A 17,297-nucleotide genomic window follows, 5' to 3' on the forward strand; every position below is an offset into this window, starting at 1 on the left:
GGACAGCTCTCTCCACCTTCTGTGGCAAACCTGAATGCTTCCTATACTCCAGTGTATTCCGCAGTCTGTGGAATAGTGGTGTGTAGGAGGGCCTTCTCTGCGGTGGCCCCCAGGTTCTGGAACTCTCTCTCCCCTCTGAGATGTATCTGGCTCTGTCATTGTATGTATTTCACTGGCAGGTCAAGATGCATCTCTTCACCCAGAGTGGCTGGGTAGATAAGTATTGCAAATATGTTATTGTTGTCATTATGTATTAAATTAGATTTTGTTGTTCCTCCCTCCAGTGTAGTCGTGCTGGTTACAGTTTTAGCTGAAGTTATAAGTATTATGTTAAACTGCATTATGGAATTATATGCATCCTGCCCGAGGACCTCACAATGAAGCATGGGCTATAAATTGAATGAAGGGATAAGTATTAATTTACTCTGCATTTGCCTGCATCCTACTGCTTCTAGAAGCTGGTAAAGTGTTTGTTCTTTTTAATACAGATAGACAGCAAAATTATCTATAGTAAGTTATCAACAGCTCAAAATTTAACTCAGAAGATACAGGGTGTGAAATGGCAATCTGTTACAGAGTGGTGCCTGAATATTTATGTACATGAATTTTGCATGCTTGGGCACTAGAGTCCAGATGTAGCCAGTATCTGCTCTTGAGATGCTAGAGTCTAGGGGAGAGCTGAACTCTGTGTGCAGCTTGGGAGTGCTCCAGGACTTAGAACTGACCCAGTTATTAGCAGTGGCCGGAAGCACTTCTCAGCTGCTTCAGCTGGTGTGTTGGTTGCTTGTAGAAATCTGACATGGCCATTCATTCCTCTCTCTCCCCGCTCTCATTACATCAAGCTTGGATTATTGTAACAGTCTACAAGAGGCTACATTGAGAAAGCATTTGGAAGCAGCCAGACTGTTGTCCAGTGTGAGGTGTTCAGTCGTATCACTTCAGCAATGTTCAGGCACACCAAGTTGCCTATTTGGTCCTGGGATCAATACTTTAAAACTTTAACTAGCCTGGGACCCAGGATCTAGAGTTATGGTTAGCAGGGAGGTGGCCATGTTTGTGGACAACACCAACTGATTCAGAGAGCTCTGAAAGGCTTTACGCCAAATACAAGTGCGCAGGCAGGCACACTGGAGATGCAGGCTGCAGTGCGTGGCCAGGGTTGGCTGTCTTTCTGTCTGCTTCCCTTGGTCCCTTTCAAGGCGAGACAGTCAGGTGACCAAGGCAGCAGAAAGCAGATGTGGCCACCATCAGGATCCTGACTCAGGAGGAAGGGAATGGCTTTAGGGGACCTCAGGAAGTACAACCAGGTTTCTGGTGCTACTGCTGCCATCTCTCAGCATCTGCCACCTGAGGCAGCCATCTCACTCTAATTAATGATAGGGTTGGCCTTGGAATAGCAGTAAATCTCCCAGGGGAAGAATAAGAGTGCATCTGTTGTTTCCCTCCCAGCATGGGATTCTCCCAGATCATGGTGTCTCACCGCATGGGGTTTCCCCAGTTTTCTTAAGAAATTCCTCAGTCCAGTCACTGGGAAATCTCCAAGTCATTAAGGACCCTTAACAAATAATAATATAATAATAATAATATTTCAAAGTAGTTTATTGCAAAGTGCTTGCAATAATTACCTCATACATGATGCAGGGATTGTCCACATTGGAACATTATTTAAACTGTTAGTCTATTTTTCCTCTACTCAGATTAGACCATAGCAGGCTGAAAAAGAAATGAAAGCAATTTTAAATTCTCACCAGCCCACACTTTTCAGATTGCTTCTCTCTCTTTCTCTTTCCCTCTCTCCCTCCCTCTCTCCCTCTCTCTCATTCTCCACACACACTTTTCACATTGTTGCCCAATACTTATATATGTATTTCTAAACAGCTTTGAGACTTTTTGCAATTGAGCAGTATATAAAATTTATGGAATGAATAGGATAAAGATTTTTAATGTAGTTTGCTTGTGCAGTTTTCTAGTTTTGTGGAGTCAGGGCCAGCCCACCATGAAACAAGGTGGGGCAACTGCCTCAGGTGGCAGGGGCAGCAGATCCTAATGTATAACTTTATTCACCACCTTATTCCTGCGGTAGATCTTCACTCACCTCTTCTTCCCTAGCAGGGGTGGGATGCCATTTGGGGGTTTGCTTCAGCCACCAAAATACCTTGGGTCAGCCCTGTTCTAAGTAGACATGCACAGATTTATGCTGTAAGTAAAACGGAAAACAGATAATAGCAGTAATAGAATGAAACTCAGTGAATATGGTATTTACTATATTATTGGTGGACTTGTGGGACAGTTAAAATAAAACAGCCTGAGGGACAGATCAAAGGCTATTGGCAGTCAGGGTGTCTAAATTATGTAACTGAATCATAGCCGGGGGGGGGGGGGATGCATAGAGAGCTTCCATATAACATGGAACCATGGCACCATAATATATACATACAGTGGTACCTCGGGTTAAGTACTTAATTCGTTCCAGAGGTCCGTTCTTAACATGAAACTGTTCTTAACCTGAAGCACCACTTTAGCTAATGGGGCCTCCTGCTACTGCCATGCCGCCAGAGCACTATTTCTGTTCTCATCCTGAACCAAAGTTCTTAACCCGAGGTAATATTTCTGGGTTAGCGGAGTCTGCAACCTGAAGCGTATGTAACCTGAAGCGTATGTAACCCGAGGTACCACTGTATATATCATATATATTTTTAAATACTAGAATTCCTTGCTTACTTAGTGAGTCTGTACAAAACCATGGTTCATAAATCCTTGTGGAATGAGTGAATTCACTAGAAATGCCAGATCTGGAACTGAAAAGCCAACCTTGTTTCTGCTGTAGGCTGGGCTTCTGCTTTCTTTTCTTACTCATTTAAATGTCACAAGTTCACTGGTCATAGGGGATTCCCTGACTGAAAACTAAAACCTAAAACCATGCTGGATAATGACAACATATTATGTCTCCCTGCAAGGTGGCTGAGGCAAAACCTCAAATGGTTTTGTCCACGCCCCCGCTAGGGAATAAGGAAGATCTACATCAGGAATTAAGTGGATCTAGTAAGGTCATCTTGTAGTAACACAATAATTTGCCATGCTAGGAACGCCATGACCTTTCTAGTATTCACTGCAATGGAGAAATAAGTGCATGTCAAGATCAGTATGGAATAGTAGCCAGAATGTTGGACCTTAGACTGAGGAGGCTCGCGTTCAAATCCCCACTTGGGTGCAAAGATCACCTTAAGCCAGTTTTTTTCTCTCAGCGTAGCCTACCTCATAGTAATATTGTGAGAATAAGCGGGGGGCTGTGTACACGCCCCCAATCTTCATAGAAAAGTGTGGGATAAAAATGTAATAAATAAACGTGGAAATGATTTAACAATCTCAAGGGAGGAATGTCAGGAAAGTAGGTCTCTACGAAAACCAACTATGTGTGTGGTGGCTCCATTGGTGAGAACATCATCGATCAGCGAAACAAATGAGGAGATGCACATCTGATTGTGTGGCATTTAATCATACAGAACAAATTTAGAGAGGGCTTGTCCCTCATTCAAGAGGGGTGTGTAAATATTTGAGTGTTTAAAAAATAGATATATATCGTTATGCATGGGGCTCCCATCCAAATTGCTTTACATATATAAATATGATGTGTCCAAGCAGCAAATGTATATTTGAGAATGTACATATGCAGGTACCAAACCATGCAGCAGAAAATCAGTTTTCTGTGACATAATATGTAAAGCAGCTGTAGCTAGACCTTAAATTAGAGTTACTGAGCCCATTTTTTTGTACTGGCAGGAAAAGAGAACAAGATTAGTCCCTCTCACTGAGACAGTGAGAGAAATTATGCACAGGGTTTTGGTGCTGGTACCTTCGATTTCATCAGGATCACATGCTGAATGATAGATGCCTCCCACACAGGCCAGTTACAGGGACTATTTAGAATATTGTCTATTCCAGTTTCCAGCTTCGTTTTCATTTTTGCTTTGTCCCAACAGCACACCTCCACTGTGAGTTAACTGAACTTGCTGAATGTTTGCGGGCAGCATAGTTCCTCTTGTCTACAACTGTTATGTTCTGTAAGCATATTCTACTTGCAGTTTCCTAGGTGTTATGCAAGACAAAGTTAGGTGTGACATTAGCAAAAAAATTCCAGTAACTGTGTGCTGGCTCACGGCTGTCCTGCACAGAAGGTTTTTGTTCTGCTTTTCTGGGCAGAGGGGAAAAATTAGCCTGCCAACCAGAAAGCTCCTTAGGCAAGTCACAGCAAGTTGTGTCTCTGACATCCGCACACCCATGGTCTCTTTCTGGTATGATGTCCTCTTCTGGTGTGATTAGGGTGGTGTGAAACTGCCCCCATAACATTTTCTAGGACAACATGACAGAGTGCCACCACCCTGAATTGTGAGGAAAGGGGTAGATAATAGTAGAAGTTTCACATGGCTGGGTGGATTTCAGGCAGATCACTGAAATTGGTTACCAAATGCAATTTGGTATTTAGTCATTAAATAATTAGCTAGATAAATGGTTATTATCTAAATAAATAGTTACTTTGTAATTAATTAAATGAGCCAGTGTGGTGTAGTGGTTAAAAGCGGTAGATTCGTAATCTGGGGAACCGGGTTCGCTTCCCCGCTCCTCCACATGCAGATGCTGGCTGACCTTGGGCTAGTCACACTTCTCTGAAGTCTCTCAGCCCCACTCACCTCACAGAGTGTTTGTTGTGGGGGAGGAAGGGAAAGGAGAATGTTAGCCGCTTTAAGACTCCTTCGGGTAGTGATAAAGTGGGATATCAAATCCAAACTCTTCTTCTTCTTCTTCTTCTTCTTCTTCTTCTTCTTCTTCTTCTTCTTCTTCTAATTCTTCTTCTTCACAACATTTATATGCTACCCGGCAACAAAAGTTCTCTGCAGTTTTAGAATAAAAAGTTAAAACCATAAATAAGAAGTAAAGCAAAAAACCAAATGCAGAAATTAAAACAGAAATGGACTGGCAACCACACATGCCTTCTTCTCAGAGGTCCCAAGGCACAGCTGGGCACCAATCACAGCACTATTGTGCTGCTCCTCTGTAAGAATTGCAGCCTATGCTGATAGGACTGAGCCCTCAAGGTAAAATCCAGACCATAAATGTCAGAAATTGCCCCTGGATTTTGGAAATCCAGTACAGGTGATATGCTAGACAAATTATTTTGGCACCTGAGACTGAAAAAAAAATATTTTCACACCTGAGGCAAATTATTTTGGCACCTTCTTCCTGGCAGCAAAAACACACAGCAATGATAAATTAAATAAAAAACAGTTTGCTGAACTTTTATCACACCCCAAATTCACAACCTGAGGCAGCCACTTCCCTCTGTCTAATGGTAGGGAAAGTTCTATACAATCTCTATCTTGACAGATCCTTTCTACAAACAATTTTCAGTTGCCAAATTCTGCTGTATTTACTCTAAACATAGCCCAGCTGCATTTTAGCAAATGATGTTCTCTTAGTAACTATGGTTCTAGTACATTTTAGTTCCTTAAAGTATTTTGTTTTCCCCCTTGGCTGGGTTTTAGTGCTGTTTTTATTGTTCTTCATCTTATTCTGCCTCATGATGGCTTTATGATGATTTCTGTGGCATTTTTATACACTATTTTTATGATTTTATGGGGGGGTTGGGGGGGAAATAGTAGTTGTATTTTATCGTTTTTAAATTTGTGAACCACCCAGGAGATGTGGCTAATTGGGCACTCCATAAATTCCATAAATAATTAAATGCTACCAAGTTATTCCTGTGGTTTCAACTCAGAAACCTATATTGGGCTTTGGTATATGAAAAGTGTTATTAATTTATTTATTGCCAATCATTTCCACCCTGCCTTTCTATTACAGTTATTAAAGAGATTAAATTATATAAATCTAGATCCACTCTCTACATATATAACCCCAGATCCTCCGTAATTTTGTCAAAAGATTCCGTCCCTTTTATTCACAGCCTGTACCAAATTATTTCATGACATATGTACATAGAATCACAGAATTGTAGAGTTGGAAGAGACCCCAGTGGTCATTTAGTCCAACCCCTTACAATACACAAATCACAACTGAAGATGGGGGGCGTGGGGACACAGGTACATTAGTCTGGATTCATTTATTTTAGGGAAGTTTTTTTTTAAAAAAAAATCAACAACAACAACAGTCCTGACAGCAGGGAAAATGCCTACAAGCATGCAAACCAATAGTTCAAGGAGAAAAGGCAAACCGGAATAGAACAATGGAATAGATGCATGTGACCAGTTTTTATGTATAGAGCTCTGGTTTGCAATTCACAGATATTTCATGAATAACATTCCGTGGATTCAAACCAGGGTTGGGGAAGCTTTTTCATTCCTTCTGGATAACCTTTTGGGAGCCACATTCTAGTGGTGGGTAAGGCTGGAGGCAAAAGCGAGCAGAACAACAACCAAGTTAACTATTGACTTTATACAATAGGCTGACTTCTCCACACACTCATACACCTCTCTTTATCCTTCATCCAGACAAGTATGATTCAGACAATAAATCCCCTCATAACTGCTTTTTCTCCTAAGTAGGACTAAGCTGAAGAGTGTGTGTTTTGAAAAAACCTTCTCTCGCCTCCCCCATGAAAATACACCCCTCTCTTGGCAATTTTTCAGAGAACTATGCTAAAAGGTGACAAAGTGCTCCCCTCTTTACTCGTTCCATATTGTAATGCCAGTTACTCTTACTTAGATCTCTTCCACGCTTTGTGTTGCTTTCTCTCCCCTACCTGCCCCATTCAGAATGAGGGCAAATGTGCTAAAAAGTCATAGAGTTGGAAGGTACCACAAAGATCATATAGCAATGCAGGAAACTTTTACCCAATGTGGTGCTTGATCCCTCAACCCTGAGATTATGCCCTACCGTGGTCTACCAACTGAGCTACTCCAGCTTCCTCACACTGAAATGACCCATTTGGTGGTCATCACATATGAAAGCTGTGCCATGTTGTGGCATCATCATGCTCACCATTTAATTTCTGGTATTCTGGGATCATGCAATCAGGGAAATGGGACAGAAGGAGAAACAGAAAGCAGAAATAATGGAGGCTGCAAACAGTCAATGACAAGTCAAAGAGAGGTATATTTGTGGGAGAGTATGGGGAAATTTATTGCACTGCTAATGGGAACTGATTGTGGAATTGCTAGTAGGTTGAACTCCTTCAGAAATCCTTGTTTCATTAATGACTGATGGCCAGTGTTTGTTGCGTATCTGAATCTCCCTTCCCTTTTGCAAAGTATTGTTTCAACACAGAGATGTGATGAAGGACTTGAAGAACAAGCATCTGTTTCACGAGATCCTGTTTCTTGTTTTCTTCCTCCCCAGACCCTGTCCCAGTAACAGCCAAAATAGGGGGTGTAGCCACACTCCCTTGCAACTACAAAATGCAACGGCCCCTGGCATCTTACAGGATCTACTGGCAGAAATACGTAGGCCCTGGTATATCTGACCTGGTTGTGATAGCTTACAGCAACGGTGAAGAAAACACCGTAAAAGACATACAATTCCAGAACAGGACAAAGATGGATGAGAAGACTCTGACACTTTCGATCTCCAGTGTGAATGTGTCCGATCAAGGCAAATATAGGTGTATCATATTACTGGAGGAAGAACACAAAGGTGATAAATGGGTACATTTATCAGTGTCAGGTAAGTGCTTGTCTAGCAAAACAGGATTTTAAGTACCCAAGGAATGCTTAAGGGTCCTATTCATTTGTGTTAGACAGGGGCTGTTCATTTTGAGTCACTTTTCTACCAGCGGAGGCTGGTTTCCTGGGCAAATAGAGCACTGCTCCACCAACCTATCTATCCTCAGCCAGCTCCAACTTCCCTGTTTCTTCACAACCAGCCCAATGGGTGGTATTGCCTGCAAGCTTCCTCCTCCTTAGTCTCAGTGTTGCCCAAATAGAATTTAGCGGGGGGGGGGGGGGAGAGATTGGGGGTGAAATTAGCTTGCTCTGTCTGTCATTGACTCTGGCTCCATTTACGGTTGGTCTCCTTCCCATGAGCCACTGCTACTTTCTACTTAGACATGCCATAGACCTTACAGCAGGAACAGGGGGACATTTTTTAAAAATAATAATAAATATTCCAAATATTCCACCAAATTATAAATTGTTATTGGGGCTTCCCATGCTTCAAGTTCGGTGGGGCTCTGATCATCTTATATCTCTACTGCCTTGAGTTTCCAATAGTTCCTTTAATTCTTCCTGTTGTTACCTTTCCTTCGTTCATGGCCTCTGAGTTGTTTCCACAGGTGAGCTGAAGTAAGCAATGATATGCTTCTGTGTGAAATTTGTCTCCTTGACTCTCTGCCTATTTTTTGCTGTATATCCTCACATGCTGGTGTTTATGCCAAATTAATCCAAAAGTCCTTTGCAGCTGGCAGACGCCATCTTCTCTCAGTTCCGAAAAAATCAAATCAAATCAAATCTAGGCATTTGCTCATTAATTTTCCCAGACTGGCTGCATCAAACATTAGCCTTTCCAGAGGAGATTTGCCAAATCAGACGAAGTGCATATATAATTCACCTCCCCCTATGACTATTTATCTCTGCAGCTCGGACTTTCCAAAGTTTTTTGAAGTCTCTCCAGTCGCTAACGAGATCCTGCTTCTTTCTAATATCAATATTTGAAGAGTCTTTTATCTTCTTCCAAGCGTTTCAAGAAACAGAAGCTTTAGTTATATAGTTTTGTTATTTTCACAGTTTCTGTTTTCCCATCTCGCTTGCTATAAGTAATGTAAACGATTCTTCTGGGGGGGGGGTTGTCAGGTATTATCGTAGTTAAAAAAAAAGTTTTAACCCCCCTCCTTTTCCGTTCCGTTCCAACATACCGGCTTAGATGTTATTCTTAGATGTTATTCTTTCTTCCTCTCCGTCACTCTTGGCACCTCAGTGGTTGGCTTAATTGGCAGATTAATTTCCCCCTCTTCGCTTGAAGCATGTCCAAGAACTTAAATCCAATTTTTTATCTTAAGAAATGGAACTTGGTGCGCTCGCGGGGACAGCATCCAGGTGATCCGAACTCCCTTAGGGGCTTTCCATCCAGTGCCCCCACCCCTCCTAGTTTATGAACTTGGGGGTGGTTTATTGGGCATCCGCAGATGAGACTGGATCTTCCCTTACACCGGGAAGAATTTGGGAGGCTGATTACTCCCATCTCAGCCTCTAAATTACCTCATGGGAGCTGGAGAGATGGTATTGTTGGCCATCTTCCGCAGCACCCCTAGTGGAGCCCTGGGACAGAGGGACATTTTGGCCCAGTGGGCCAAATCCTTATCTCCCCACAAGTGCTTCCCAAACCCCAGGCCTAGGATTGCCAAAGCGCTTTGTGCAGCAGTTCCAAGATGGCTGACAACTGGAAGCTGAGAACTTCTTTTGAAAATAGGAAATGAAACACACTTTCACAAGCATTGGTGACTAGCGGTCCTCTGCTTCCCAGTTACGTTCCAGACTCCATCCACTGACCCAGCTCAGCTCTGTCCACTCAATATTATTGCTGCTAAATATTGCTTAAGTTATCCTAAAAACATACCCCTTTAGGTGCTATGACAATGAGCAGCAGAGTATTATTTCATGCTTCCTTTTAGGGTCAAGCCCTCAGAAGGCATCATATATGAAATAAACATAAAATCTAAATACCACGACATTTGACGTAACACAGTCTCCATGAATTATAAAATACAGCGGTAGAAATAACAAGAAGATATTAATAGTACAGTAACATTCATTCCACAATAATATATTATTGCTCATTCAAGTAAAAGCGTTAATTAAAAATATATAAATGCTTTTGAATTTGTTTAGTGTTATTTTATTTAACTTAAATGCTAATAATTAACAGACACAAACAAACATATAGTCTCTTGGGTCCAACATTACTCAACGTTGCTATGAGGGGAATGTGAATTTGAGAGAAAGGATGCTATTTTTTCCTCAAAAAAAAAAAAAATTTAATTGAATTTTCCACAATTATAACACTTACAATATAACAAAAAAGAAAAAAGGGGAAGGGGGGAAGGGGGGGGGGACACAGACACACATACCAAAAGAAAAAACAGTATAATACATTACAAGAAAGACATAACCATAACCACAACATAGGAGAAAATAATCTTAAACCTTTACAACCCAACCTTGTTCACATATTGATTGACTTCCTCTAATCCCTCCCTTCTGAGTTTCCTTGTATCTGTATGTAACAGCTTTCCAATATCATTTTTCAACAAAATATTTCCAATTATTATCTAACTTATTCACTTTTCTCACTATTCTAAACCCAATTTAATCCTAGGCCTCTTTGGTGCTTTCAAATGATTTCCAGTTTTTAATATTACAATATTTGTTCAGGTAGTCCTTAAATTTCTTCCAATCTTCTTGGTATTCCTCTTCTTTCTGATCGCGGATTCTTCCCGTCAGGTCAGCTAGCTCCGAAAAGTCCATCATCTTCAACTGCCAATCTTCCACAGTTGGTACTTCTTGTATTTTCCAGTTCTTGGCTAATAAAATTCGAGCAGCCGTCATGGCATACAAAAATAATTTAACATCTTTCTTGGGCAATTCCAAACCTGTTATCCCAAGAAGAAAGGCCTCCGGTTTCTTAATAAATATATATTTCAACATATATATTTTTTCCAATTCATTGTAAATCTTTTCCCAGAAGTCTTTCACCTTGGGACAGGTCCACCACATATGAAAAAAGGTTCCTTCTTTTTCTTTACACTTCCAACAGAGATTGTCACTATTATGATACATATTTGCTAATTTTACAGGGGTTAATTACCTCCTATACATCATTTTCATAATATTTTCCTTTAACATCGTACATGCAGTAAACTTAACCCCTTTCTTCCATAACCTTTCCCAATCTTCCAGGATTATATTATGTCCGAGAGAAAGGATGCTATTAACCCTTTATAATAAGAACTCTTATCATAGAAAGTAATTTAGAATTCTTAGTAGTATAGCACCATTTAGATTACAAGCCATGGCAGGAACCTCCACGAGTGTCTCCTGTTGAAATGAATGGGATTTCCTAAAGAGCACTCTGCTGTTCCAGTGCAAGTCAGATTAAATTTGATGGTTCTGTAGAAAAACAATCCTTAAGCATAGTGCCAATAACATTGTTTGACATCTCAATATGTACAAGCGTAACTTGTGATCTCACTGTCTTTTCCTCCCTCTAGCTGACTATAGGAAGCCTGTCATACATGTATCACATCATCCCTGTGGCCCAGCTCAGTTGACACTGATGTGTTCTTCTCATGGAGGATATCCAGAGGCTACGATGACTTGGTTGGTCAATAATGAGACAGTGCAGTGTTCCTATACTTCCATAAAGGACAACTACACTGAAAGTTTTAATATTACTGGCAACTTACAGCAAAACGTGTCTGAAGATATCTTGGTCCAATGTCGAATACATTATGCAGGTTTACAAGTGTCCACCGACCACCTCTTGTGTAAGTTCCCTCAATCATACATTGAGACGGTGTTTCTCATTTGTGAAATATAGCCATTCAGAAGACTTACAAGGACTGAACCTCAGAATTTTCAAATGAGATTGGTTCCATATAGGGAGATCTACAAATGATGAATGACCATTAATTTGGCGAGTCTTTATCTCTGCATCTAAAATAGCTGTGTGTTGTTAGGAAGACACTGTATCTTTCCAAACTTTATTATTATTATTATTATTATTATTATTATTATTATTATTATTATCACTTCCTATAGAAGTTTAGCATCACAGCTGAAATATTTGGTCAGTTGATGGGACATATCTGCTTTTTCATGGATTCCATTTTGAACAGTACCAGAAACACTAACAAAAAAAATAGATAGCATTGTAACTATTTAGCTGAACCAGTGAGAAATGCAAAACCGAGTCACAGTCTTGGATTATTTGTATGTTCCTGTGTATGTGCTTGTGTGCGTGCGTACCTGCGTGTGTGTGTGTGTGTGTGTGTGTAAGCAGGCAGCAGATATTCCTGTGCCTCAGCTTGGAATGTGGTATCCATTTGTTTATCCCTACAATATTATCAAGTAGATGGAGGGAAATGTAAGACATTGAGCAATGGCCATGATTTCCGTATGAAGTCGGGTTTCAAGTTTAAACAGGAGAAAGGAAAACTAACTTAATGTTGGAAGTGCTCCACTCAGATAAGTGACACTCAGTGCCCCAAAGTATTGCTTCTAATGTGCCCCTTGGGCTCTTCAGTGCAGTCACAGATTTATCTTCAATTCTCTCGTTTCAGCAATAGGGAAGTGCCCCAATTCATCTCCACCGCCTTCTCCGCATGGTTTCATAGCGGCTTCCATTGTTATCCTCGTCCTTGCTCTCGTGATAGTGCCAACATTCCTCCTATGCCGCCGCCGCAGTAAGTTCCGATGCCTTTGTGACCAACCAATGTAGGAAACTGTGGTGTGGTTGAGAGCCCTGCTAGGAATTCAGAGACCCAGGTTCAGAGACCCACTTAGCTGTCAAGACTCCTAATCAGTTGTCTCTTAGCCTAGCCTATCTCACAGGCTTGTTACCAGAATAATAGGGGTAGAAGAACCATGCACACCACCAAGAAAGGCAATAGGTATCTTTTCATAAACCCTTAGGTTACTACTGGAAACAAGCCATTGTCATAGTTTACATGTTCCAGGGCTGTGGCCAAACATTGCAAGCAGATCCTTAGGTTCATTTCATGCTCAGCTTAAACTGTAGCCATGTTAGGAAATGAATGTTTGCTTTTTATGGGTTGTATCCAGCTAAGCTCAATACAGGCTAGGCCCACTGAAATTAATGAGCCCAAGTTCATCATGTTCATTAATTTCAGTGGGGCTACTTTGAGTAAGGCCAGCATTGGATGCAATCCTATTTATTTAACAATATTTCTGGTCCCACTAGTGCAATGCGTGGGCATGCTGCCCACAAATTCAAAAAATATATGGCATGCTGCCCACAAATTCAAAAAATATATAGTAAGAGGTTTACAGGACTAAAAGCAACAAGCTAAAATCATACTTAAAAAACAACAACACACAACTCCTCCCAAACCAGGAATGTTTCAGCTCAGCAAAAAAAATAACACTAAGGGGGGGGGGGGAGAGAGCAGCCATCATCCCAAGGCAAACTGAAATATATGTGCATTGGGAAACAAGTATGAATGAGCCCCAATATTCAACTGGAGCCATAGTGCTGGACCATATCCTTTTCCAGGTTACGTGGCTGAGTGGTGAGTCTGCAAACATTTTTCCTGAGAAAATGTTGCCTCCAGCTTCAAGTTTAGTGCTGCAGCTTCGTACAAGGGAATGAAGCCACACTCTGAAAACATTATACCCTCTGCTTCTTAAGAACGCTCCAACTTCCCTAGCCTATATTCCACAATGTAAACAAATATGTAAAAGAATTTCCCCACACCCCTAGCAAGCAATCTTGAAAATTAAACCTGACCTTTGAAAGAGGGGAGTTGGGGGGTCAGTGAGTTTGTTCTTCAGGGCAACTGCCTGTTAAAAATGCCTCTGGCTGCAAGTTACATTTGTTGTCTTCAGGTTCCCCTTTCGGTGAATGAAAGGGCAATTCTAGTAGCTGGTTCTTCTAATGTATGCAGGCAGGCAAGAAGACAGTTCCAGTTTTCATAATGTTAGGCCAATGGAGCTAGTGATATACACAAAGTGGTATTTTCAACTACCACCCCAGAACCAAATGACCATGAAACATTTCAATTTGCACCAGTTTTATTTGGAAAAAATCAGGGATTGCTTAAATGTAAGCAGCAACACATACTGCAGGATAATAGAGATGAAGTTTAAAATTGTTTTTATTTATTTTATTTACAAGAGATGCTGTGTCAAATAGTTCGGCCTGTGGAAGGTAATGTATGTGACTGCAGGCTTACAATCTAAATACAAACTCAGAAACTACTTTGTATTTAGACTCCTTTGCAGTCTTAAAATTAGTTGCAAAGTGGAATAAGTCCCAAACTTCCAAAGCTTTGGCTATTACTGAACTCTGCTACTCTGTCTGCTGACAGGCCGTGTTTGCTCGTCTGCACTTTTTTCTAACTTCTGAGAACAATTCAGAGTGCTAGTTCTGAGTGGTGTAGTGGTTAGAGCAGGGGTCAGCAAACTTTTTCCGCAGGGGGCTGGTCCACTGTCCCTCAAACCTTGTGGGGGGGCCAGACATATTTTGGAGAGAAAAATCCCCCCTGACTCTCCCCTCCCTTCTCCATAACACCGGATGAGCCCCGGTGGCCACTTACCTGTGCCTTGAAAGCGGCAGGGGCTGGCGGTGGCAGCAGAGGGACAATGAGTGATGTGAAAAGGCTGGCTCCAGAGAGGGACTGCTTAAAATGGCGCTCAGCCATCAACAAAGTCCAGCCCCCTTCCTCCTCTAGGCAGGGCTGGGAGAAGCCAGGAAGGAGGAGGGAGGAGGCGCCGCCACGGTGTGTGTGAGGGAGGGGGGGAAATGGCGCAGCCCGAACCATCAGAATCCCTGCGCTGATCCATGCGGTGATTCCCGGACCATCTGTGGGCTGGATCCAGAAAGCAATTGGGCCACATCCGGCCCCTGGGCCTTAGTTTGCCAACCCATGGGTTAGAGTGTTGGATTAGGATAGGGGTGGGGAACCTTTGCCTCTGGAGATGTTGCTGAACTGCAACTCTCCTCAGCCCCAGAAAGCACGGCCAATGGCCTGGGATGGTGGGATTTGTAGCTTAGGGACATCTGCAAGGCCAAAAGTATCCCACCCCTGGATTAAGACATGGGAGACTAGAGTTCAAATCCCCACTCAGCTATGAAGCTCACTGGGTGACCATGACCGGTCATAACCTATTAGCCTATGTTTTGTTCTTCTTTATTGACTTTTTGACCCATACTCCACCCTCATGACTAATGGGAATTCTCCCCACCCCCACTCTTTACCAACGTGACTAAGAATTTTAAAAATATGTCAAAGATTTTCTGTTCAATGTTGCTGAACCGATTGACGTTTCAGAGCCTATGACATCTCACCAGCCAGTGGCAACAAGTGAAATGACATCGCAGCAGCTTTCCAACGGAACATCAGAAGCAGCATGTGCCTGACCATAGAGGAACCTGGGCAGTGGCGTTTGATTTTCAACATTCTGCTCTGGTGAAATGGACATAATCACCCTGGATCCCAGAACCTGGAGTGCATCGCTCTTCACAACGACACAGGGCATAGCTCTCTCTTTCCAGGTGTGATAGAAGCATTGCTCAGAAAAATGGCGGGAGGGGTAAGGGTTTAAAGCACTACCCACCATACTAATTGTTCCACCTCAACAGCATTTTTTTACAAGTAACCCTCCCCCCACCAAATGATCAGACAACTACATACAACGCGTAGTACCATCTTCTAGACAACTGCCTGATTTGGAAGGGGAAATGAACCGTCGTTCTTCATAGGCAGAAATTTTACAGTGAAGTCCATTTCAAACCAAAGAGTGCTTCCCCCACTCCCGCTGGGACAGATCCACTGGCTTGGACATCTCGAGTCACCTTACTGCGTGAAACCACCTCTTCCTTGTGACTTGTGAGCAACTCCACCAGCAAAGCAGCACCCGTTTCACGTGAAAAGGGGAGCAATGCTTTGGCAATGCTCTGTCTCTGAAACAACACCAAGGAAAGCAAACGCTCCTTTTATGAGGTATCGGTGTCCCAGCACCCAAAAGTAATTGGGGGCACCACATGGGATGCGTGGTAGACTGGACCACTTGTCCCCAGCTGCAGAGCCCGTTGATCTTTGCTAAACCAGCTCTCACTCGCGTTGTAATAAAATCCTCAGTTAGGGGTGTATTTAGTGTAAGGGTGAGATGTTCTCGCCATTATTTGCCATCCACGCACATGCAGTTTGCAACAGAATGGAAGGTACTAGTATGGTTCTGCAGCTGGAGAAGCCATACCCAGGAACAGTATTATTGCCTGCTATGTAGGGTAAAGAATGTTTTCTCATTTTGGAAACTCTCCTTCAACTTAAATTGTGGCTTGCACATAATTTATCACCTCTCCTCCCTAATTTTATTTACCAGAAAATAAGCCTGGCATGCTTATAGCTTTATTATACTTGTTGCTATGGACTCTCTATGTAAATGTAGGTGTAGCAAGAACTATTTATTGGCCATATGAGTATTTTTAAATATTCATTTGCTACTGCTGTAATAAGATTTAGCGGTATGTATAAGCTTTAATGGGATATATGCCTATCTGAGCATCAGGATTTCAATACTATAAGCACACTTAACTCTTAAGCAGGATTCTTCCATTGCATTCAATGGAGGAAGAAAATGCCCAAGAGCCAGGGGTTAACTCAGTTTATCTTCTATCTCACTCAGTTTGCCACGTAAACAGGCTCTAAACCACCATTGTTTGGTTTAAACCGAGAGTTAACCCAAATATTGAAGAAAGCAGACCCAAGTTTCACAAACACTTTACCAGAAACTCTCCCTGCCACATTAAAGTTTGTCTCTAAGGTGATTAACAAAGGAAGTGGACAGGTTTTTAGGGTGTCTGCTTATTTGTAAACCTTTCATATCACAATAGGAACTGTAACATGTTATCAGTCCTGTCTGTTTAAAGCAGCTCAGCTTTTCTGCAGGCTTCCCAAACAATGTATTTCTCAGCTGTGCAAAATGTATCCAAGCATTGCTTGTCTCCTATTTTCACTTTATTCTTGACTGTAAACTAGGTTAAATCTGTAATTATGCCAAGTTATATTTTAGCATTAGCTTTTCAGCAAATTGTCCTTATATACTGTATATATGTGTGTGTGTGTGTGTGTGTGTGTGTCCTCAGCCTGAGATGGTGGCTGTTGTTTTTAAACTATTTTTATACAACTATACCAATAAAACAAAGTTAAACATTTGTCTTTTTTGCACTTCAAATATAAAACACACTTGTGCCTGGTTATTCCATTTAATGAAATGTATGCTTATATAGACTCAGGCTTTTAATAAATGAGCCAGTGCAGTAAGTGAACTGGATTATTTTGGATTTTTTTCTTTCACTGCATTTAACAGGCCTTTTATTCTCATTTTCTTATGGGCAAAAGAGAGCGAAGACATGAACAATAAGTCATAAAATCTCAACCACAATTTACACAAACCAATTATGGTTTGTGGCTTTCATCCTACTCCTTTCCTCCCCAATGATGTTTGTGGCAAATGGATCACTTGTCTCATTAAATCTGCGTATTCTACTAGGTAATGGTTTCATCGCAATGGGGGAAGGAAAAGAAAGCCCAAATATTTTGTGGTTATTTC

At 41.6% G+C, this 17,297-nt stretch overlaps 1 protein-coding gene across 1 annotated transcript in view; it reads left to right on the forward strand.

Annotated features, from left to right (window-relative positions):
• CD80 (CD80 molecule) overlaps positions 1–16,926 on the forward strand; it is a 38,531-nt gene extending 21,605 nt beyond the window's left edge. Inside the window, exons 4-7 of the mRNA XM_083439303.1 lie at positions 7,351–7,674; positions 11,213–11,488; positions 12,284–12,406; positions 15,014–16,926. Coding sequence (XP_083295429.1) covers positions 7,351–7,674; positions 11,213–11,488; positions 12,284–12,406; positions 15,014–15,102 — 812 coding nt within the window. The 3' untranslated portion in view covers positions 15,103–16,926. The remainder of the gene's footprint in view (positions 1–7,350; positions 7,675–11,212; positions 11,489–12,283; positions 12,407–15,013) is intronic.
• Positions 16,927–17,297: the final 371 nt, after the last annotated feature.

This window comes from Podarcis tiliguerta (assembly GCF_965153285.1).
Source record: "Podarcis tiliguerta genome assembly, chromosome: 4".
NCBI lineage: Eukaryota > Metazoa > Chordata > Lepidosauria > Squamata > Lacertidae > Podarcis > Podarcis tiliguerta.